Source organism: Aphelocoma coerulescens, chromosome 12 (assembly GCF_041296385.1).
Source record: "Aphelocoma coerulescens isolate FSJ_1873_10779 chromosome 12, UR_Acoe_1.0, whole genome shotgun sequence".
Taxonomy (NCBI): domain Eukaryota; kingdom Metazoa; phylum Chordata; class Aves; order Passeriformes; family Corvidae; genus Aphelocoma; species Aphelocoma coerulescens.
In genome coordinates this window covers 149174-156314 of record NC_091026.1, presented here as the reverse complement: position 1 = coordinate 156314, position 7141 = coordinate 149174, and the positions used below count along the sequence as shown (strand labels likewise).

Sequence of the window (7141 nt, the reverse complement as noted above, 5' to 3'; positions counted from 1 at the left end):
CGCCCCTCAGCATTGCTAAAGACACGATACAGAGAATAATTCAGCAGCTGCAGAACAATTTTGAATTGATTTTCAGTGGTTTTTGGTTTTAATAAAGCAAAATAAGCTTAGGGAGTCAGGAAGTAAATCAATTTCATGCACAAGCAAGACATCGGTAGCTATGCAGAAATTATGTTCTAGCAGATAACCTGGTGGAAAACACAGCTTCACTAACGACTCTAGCCTTCACTAACAATGCCGAGCCCAGCATTCTGAGGTACATCTCAGGAAGAAGGGCTGTGTCCTGTTTGAGTTGCTCTTCGATAGCAGATAGGAGGCTGTAAGTTGGTTCTAGAACAGTAGAACAGCACCCTCAGGAATCCTGCTCTATTGCCAGATAAAGTGACCTTAAAAGCTGGAGATAGAATTCCATTTTTTTTTTTTTTAAATAAAGGTCTTATCACTATTGTGCTTCCTGATGTCCTCTGATTGTGCCTGGAACATTCTATGTACCTCCCTCTCTTAGCCATACTAGAGAAAATGCCAAGGGGGAAAGGCTTGCAGATGTAGTTCACAGAATCTAACCCACGGCCACCTTTAATGATGTATGTCTGCCTTTCCAACATTTTCACGTCCAAGAGGACCAATACATTTTATATACTGCATTCTTATGCTCAATATTCCATTGATAGGAATAAGCAAGGAGAAAAATTGGTTCCATTCCCCTTCTCTAAGAAAATTATCGCATTGTTTCTTGCAGCTGTACTCTAACAATTACACAAACTAACAACTAATTATCTCACTTATCTATCCATGCTGCCAAAATACAAACTTTTATTTCTTACCCAGTCTCTGCCCTTTTACTCAGTATAGCTTTAGCAAAAAAGAAGTTATGATCGTCTCTCTGTAGAGCTTTTTTCTCTCTCCAGCCCTTTACTCACCTTAAGTCAGAGCAGCCAAGCAACTACAGCTCCTTTGAGAGCTTTTATAGTTTGTGGTAATAAACTCCTCCCTTTTCCCAGGCATCATGGGAATGAGAGGGGGGCCCGGCCAGGGGTATATTAACCCCAGCCTTTGCTAAAGGGATTTATTCCCCCCTAGGCTTGTTTGACGTAAGGGATTTCCTCTTATTTTAATGAAGGGGCTGTTTTGGCTTATCCCAGCATTCTTTTTCAGTAGATACTTTTGGTCTCTAAAGTAACAGAGGCTTTGAAGACATCGTGAAGAAGATAATATTGAATACAGGGGCTATATAAGCTCATGATTTTGGGCTGAGCATTCAGGGATGGTAGGGTGCTTTTGTAATTTTGGGGTGTTTTGGGGTTTTTTTTAAAAGTGTTGTAACTTCTGGTTGTATCAAGTATGAAATTCAAATTTTTTCAGCGTATTTATTGTAGCACAAAAGGGACCTGCCCTGAGTTAAAGATGACATCTGTAATCAAGGTTTCCAATAGGTAAATTGTGGATTGTGTCCAGGAGAGCGAGTGTGAGCAAGGTAGCCAGTTTAGGAAGCACTGAGAGGGGTTTTGAAGGCTGCACAGTCAGAAAAGGTATCCATTTGGGGCCCCCTGAGGCTTTTCCTTAAGCACAGTAGATGCATTTTCATGTCTTAAAGCACATAAATGCATCCACCATGCTTACAGAAACACCATGTAACTTAGTCCTTTGCTAACTCAGGTGTCTATTAAAATAATGGCCAGAGCTTTTGACTTGGGATGAAGCCAGGGTGCACTTAGGACCTGGGTGCACTTAGGAGAGGGGAAGTATCTGAGTTGCTGGTACTTGGTCCATGTGCCACTAAACTTGTGCATTGATTTTGGTTTTCTTTATCTTAGCTGACTAAGAGGCTATCACGGGGCATTCAGAGATGACCGCAGAGGACTCGTTTTGCGTCCAAAGTGGATTCATGTTGCCGCTCATCCGAAAGATAAGTCGAGGGCTTTGACTTGGAGATGGGATGATAGCAGGGTAGCTGGGTGGAAATTCCTGGGAGAGATTTAATAATTAGTGCAGGGGTAAGGGATGTCCTCTAAGGGGCCTCTTAGGATGGCTACAGGTAGTGGCTCTATTTTTGATTGCAACCATAGGGTGTGCAGTGCAGAGCAGTTCCAGCCTGTGTCATGTTGTCTAGCATGTCTTTGGGATCCTTTGGATCATCTGTCTCTGCCTTCTACCCTCGAGGACCTTATCGCAAGCATTGTTCGTCATTTCTAGGTTCTCAAATGTTTGTGCTTCTCAGCATGATGTTTGTTTGTTCTTTTACTGGCAGGCTTGACCGCGTCTTGGAATCACATCTCAGACCCTATGTGGGTACGTGCCTTTCCTTTTTGTTTTGCCCCTTCTTGCCCGGGAAGGTGGGTCATCGTTCGACTTTTCAGGGGAGGTGTAAATAGTGGCTATGTTACAGCATTGTTCCTTGTCTTTACTTTTAGGAGGTAAAGCCAGATCTCAGCAGCCAAGGTCAAGTGAGTGAGGTAAGCGGTGACTGGTAGACAGAATGAGTAGTTATTGCTCGGTTATCAATTTCTGGTGCAGTTCTAAGCATTCATTGTCATTTGTGTGTTTTAGGGGGTCCACTTTTTTATGCTGAATCTCCTTGCCAACTGGCTGATGGTCCCAGTTTGCTGCCCTCGTGAGTGCTCTGGACAGGACTCTGCAATGAAGTTGTTACATTTTCCTTTCAAAGGTACTGTCTGGGTAGCCTTTGGCAATGGCCAAGGAGTTGTGGCAAGTCGGGGAGGGAGGGAGGAGGAGCGAGGGTCCACTCAAGTTCCAGCAGTGCCACAACACCTTATCTCCACTCAACCCAGGTATACCCTGCGATGATGGTGTCGGCCTCAGAGCATGGCCAGAGCATGCAGCCTGAGAACCTGGGCCCTCTTAGGAGATGGTGAGTAGCAGAATTGTTGGGGTTTGACCGACGTCCTACTAAGTTCCTGTACTGATGTTTGGTTTTCTTTATTGTAGCTGACTGAGACACACCAGCATGACGATGGTAGGAACTTCCTGGATAGCGAGAAGCAGCCCAAGGCAGATTCACATCCCCAGATGTCTGAGAGATAAGTTGAGGGCTACGACCCACGGAGGGAATGAAAGTGGGCTGTTGGGTCGGGACTTGCCAGGAGGGAGTTTTGAGTCAGCTTTCGAGATGGATACACAAGAAGCGGCCACTTAGGCCACATAAAGGGAAAGTCTCACATTTGATCACAATGCTGAGGTGTGCAGGGCAGAGCAGTCCCGATGCATGTTGTGTCGCTTGTGTATTGTGCGTTCCGTGTTTGGGCATCTTGTGTCACAGGTCTTTTGCCTTAGCCCTTAGCTGTGCTTGTGGTCATGCTTCTCACTGAGAGTTCTCTCTCCTCGTTGCATCCCCTCATTTGTCATCTGCTGTGTCACTGCATGGGTATGGCCTGGAGCTGCTCTGCCCTGCTGCACAGTCTCGCCTATAGGTATAATAGAACAAGGCCCCGGGACTTGAAATTTGTAATGTAGGGTGTAGTTTGGCCTCTAGATGGTATTCCTAGATTGACACAGGTTGGCTGGGGCTGTTAAGTTCTCATGCAGCACTTTGATTTTTGTCATCACTTTCTTTCAGATGCAGATGGATTAAATCCGTGGCAGAGCGCTCCACACCAGGTGAGGGGGTTCCTGCAGAGCGCCCCATGCCAGGTGAGGGGGTTCTTGCAGGAAGGTGAGTCACCATTTGTGTTTGTAGGGCAAGTGTAAATGCTGCCTATGTTACAACATTTTTCTTTGTCTTTATTTTTAGGAGGTAAAGCCAGATAGCAGCAATCAAAATGAAGTGAGTCCGCTGCCCCAGTGGCCCTCCAGAAGCTTTAAGGGACTTTGCAACGAAGCTTTCTGCCAGGAGTGGTCCAAGAACAGCTTTTGCTGGGAACAGCTCTGACCTTGCTGAAATCACTGCTGAAACCTCCCCTGACTCTTGCAGTGCCAGAATTTCATGATGGCAATGGTGAGGCAGGGACTGAGCCTGGTTCATTGTCCCCAGAGCTTGGGTAGTACAGGACAGTCAGGCCAGTAAAGCCCCTGCTCAAGGGCTGGGAATGAGATCCTGGCCAGCTTTCCCTCTCTGCAGTCCTGCTGGGCTATATCATGCCCTGGGGCCACTCTGCCGTTGCTCAAATGGCCAAAATCTTCTCATCCAGGAGTGGAAAAGGGAGGGCACAGGAATTCATCTTAGATGGTGAGGCCTGGAAACTTTCAAGGCAACTAATTGATCTTTGGATTATTACAGCAGAGCAGAGAACACGGTGCCATGGGCCCTGGCAGGGCTGTGCTCAGCTCTTTGTTCTCTCCCAGGTCCAAAAGTGTGACCAGTTCCAGCAGCAGCAGTGACAGCTCAGCCAGTAACTCCTCCTCTGACAGCCAGGACTCCTCTACCTCCTCTGAGGACAGTAACAGTGAGGACAGCTCTTTCTCCTCCTTCTCCAGCAGCTCTTCCTCCTCCTCCGACTTTGACTCGGATCCGAGCTCCTCCAGCAGCAGCAGCAGCGACAGCAGCTCTGAGGATGAGCCCCCGAAGAAGAAGAAGAAGAAATAGCTGGGGAGCTGCAGGACTGGTGTGGAGTGGGGGACAAGCCCCTCCCAGGGGCTTGAGCACATGGCTGCTGAACATTCAATGGTCAACATTTCTACTGCTCACACTTTCCAAGTGTTTTGCCTAGTTGTTCCTAGGACATGGAAGGTATTAAATGGCTTCCTGACACTTATTTTTGTGCTTTATCCTTCTATGGAAGATTTTACTTTTTTAGTTCCAAGAAAAATTTAAAAAAAAATCCATCATCAGATTTGTTTATATGAGCTAAAGTCCAATAACCTAGATGTTTACATGCTAGAAAGCAAAAGTTTTTTATTGCAGGTTATGCTGTGCATCATGTGCTGTTCCTCTATTAATGACAGCTTCACTTCCATTGAGAAAATCCTCTCCAACTGTTAAAAGCAGAAGTTTTTCATGCTGCCGTGGAGCTGTGGCATTGTTGAAGCTGAATGCACAATGTGTCCCACACAGAGCCTCCCATCTCATCAGCTGGTGACAAATGGATTCTGTGCTGCTGAGCTTGCGTTCCAATGGCTTTTCCTGATGCTTCCAGGTCCAGTCTTAAGTGCACCATGCAGTTGAGCTGTGTTGGTTTGTTACTGATCAATGTAGTACTTGTCCTGCCTGCAGGCTCTGGGCTTTTCACTGCCCTGTGGCCTTGGCTCATGTGTTGGAAGTGTTTGCTGAGACACAGTGTTGGTGTTGGGAAGCAGCAGCTCAGTGACTTGGGGCTGCTGCTGCTTTAGGAGTTTCATCTTTGTGCCTTTTTTTTGTCAGTTCGGTGTGCCCCAGTGAGACAAGGGCTGCCGTGGGTGTTCTGCAGAGCTCCAGCACAATATTGCCACGCAGCAAAAGCAGAGAAATAATAACAGCCACAACTGGGCACTGTTCTCACTGGATGCTCAGTAAAAAAGAGACTCCTTGAAATAAAGGTCTCAAAGTGTTTCCCTTTGGATGTGTGAAATGCAGGATTGCCGAGTGACAGTCTGCAGAAATTCAGTCATTCTTTCTTTGTGGGAACTGCCCTGGAGAAGGAAGTGAGTGCACAAGCCCTACAAAAGCAGATCCAGACAGGCTGCAGAACAGGGATTACTGGATGCCGAGTGGGAATTCTTTGTTCTTCTGGTGCATTGAAGCAGTTGCCATTAGGATTTTATTTGGTGATGCAGTCTCCTAATTTCTTCTTGTCGGAGTGCCCTTTGTAGGGAGGGGTCATCACTTGTGGAAGAATTCTCAAGTATCTTGGTTTAGGTAAAATACAGTAACTGAAGTATTTTTTACAATTTTTATGGAAAAAGCAGTGCGTAGACTTCCTTTGGAATAAACTGTACTTATTTAAATGTTTGCAAATCCCTATGGTGTGTGTGTGTGTCTGTGAGCACTCCTGTGTTTTACAGAACATGCTGCAGACTGTAAATAAAACTACCAGAAAGATGTTTAAGTCTTGTGGACTGAATGTACCATTTAATGGGAAAGTGAATAAATTATTAACCAGCAGTTGCTAAGTGGATGCTTCCTGCAAATATCTGAAATCTTTGTGGTGTTTGTGTGCAGGTTTCAGCTGGAGGTGCCCTGGCATTGCCTCCCAGAGGGGCAGGATTGCTCCCCAGGAAGTTTTCCAGCCAGAAGTCCCTGGGTATCCGGATTATTTTTTTTAAAAAGTTTGGTTTGTCTTGGCTTTTTCTCTTTTTTTCCTGCCCTTTCTGGTTCCTTTGTCTCTCCATGTCCTTATTTCACAGAGGATCCCCTCCCCAGCCCGGCCAGAGCCGCAGCCGCCTTCATGTGCCGCTGCCTCAGTCGCTGCTCCCGTGCTGGCTCAGGAATGTGATCAAAGCCCGGCTAAGCAGGAATTGTGCTGGGTCTGCTCTGTTTAATCGCTGCTGCTGCGAGCAAAGCTGCCCCCCCTCCTTGAGGGGAGCGCTCGCTGCAGCCTGGCAGGAAAAGAGCCCGGGAAAAGCTGTGCCCTTTGCAGGAGAAGCGCTGGGAGCAGAGGGGAGAGCGGGCAAAGGGAGCGAGAGCAGGTGGGCGGTATCAGCGCTGAGCCCTCCGCCGGCAGGACCGCATCACAAATAGTCCCTCCGGCGGATCACTTCGTGGCCAGGACCGCAGCACCGCCCGTGCCTCTGGCGGATCCCTCTGTTATAAATGGTATTGTGATGTTGGCTTTTCGCATGTTGCATCATTGTTATGAATGTGAGGTAAAGAATTCAGCCAAATTAAATTTAATAAAGAAATAGATTTTATTCCGCAGCCAAAAGATCAGTCACACAGAAAGCCAGGATCGAGAAAAGCAACCCCCAGCCCGGGGTCAGAGCTGGGTGAACACGCATAGATGGCACTGTTGGAGGTAGCAATTCCTCCTCCTTTTTGAATAAATCACAGGCTAAGGCCAGAATATGAGAACCCTCAGCCCAAAATAGTCCTGATCCTCTTGTTTGGAGGAAGGATTCCTCCCCAAGGAGGGTATCGGAGGTGTCTCAGGACTTGTCCAGGCAACACTTGCCACCACTGCTATAAGCTTGGCCTTATTTCCCAATCAGGTGTGATTCTTGGTGTATCCCTTGGATCGTTTGGGTTTTCTCAGCGCATTAACCCCCAGTTCCC

General features: G+C 47.0%; 1 protein-coding gene and 1 long non-coding RNA gene across 11 annotated transcripts; both read left to right on the top strand.

Annotated features, from left to right (window-relative positions):
- The first annotated feature begins 1080 nt into the window (after positions 1-1080).
- Positions 1081-1900, top strand: LOC138117659 (uncharacterized). The gene is made up of 3 exons (XR_011154762.1): positions 1081-1091; positions 1178-1267; positions 1815-1900. It is a non-coding gene; the product is annotated as an uncharacterized lncRNA (long non-coding RNA).
- Positions 1901-2242: 342 nt separating this feature from the next.
- Positions 2243-4718, top strand: LOC138117657 (zinc finger CCHC domain-containing protein 10-like). Of its 10 annotated transcripts, none has more exons than XR_011154760.1 (8): positions 2243-2289; positions 2412-2453; positions 2548-2665; positions 2790-2869; positions 2947-3042; positions 3575-3648; positions 3749-3952; positions 4435-4718. XR_011154760.1 is itself a non-coding variant. In XM_069028176.1 (8 exons), exons 7-8 carry the CDS (start codon positions 3777-3779, stop codon positions 4538-4540), a joined length of 246 nt encoding a protein of 81 aa, XP_068884277.1. In that variant the 5' UTR covers positions 2243-2289; positions 2412-2453; positions 2548-2665; positions 2790-2869; positions 2947-3042; positions 3575-3615; positions 3749-3776; the 3' UTR covers positions 4541-4718. The 10 variants fall into 10 exon arrangements, 2 of the variants coding, with proteins under 2 accessions (XP_068884277.1, XP_068884276.1); XR_011154759.1 differs by having other exon boundaries at positions 4432-4718; XR_011154754.1 differs by having other exon boundaries at positions 4300-4718.
- The last annotated feature ends 2423 nt before the right edge of the window (positions 4719-7141 follow it).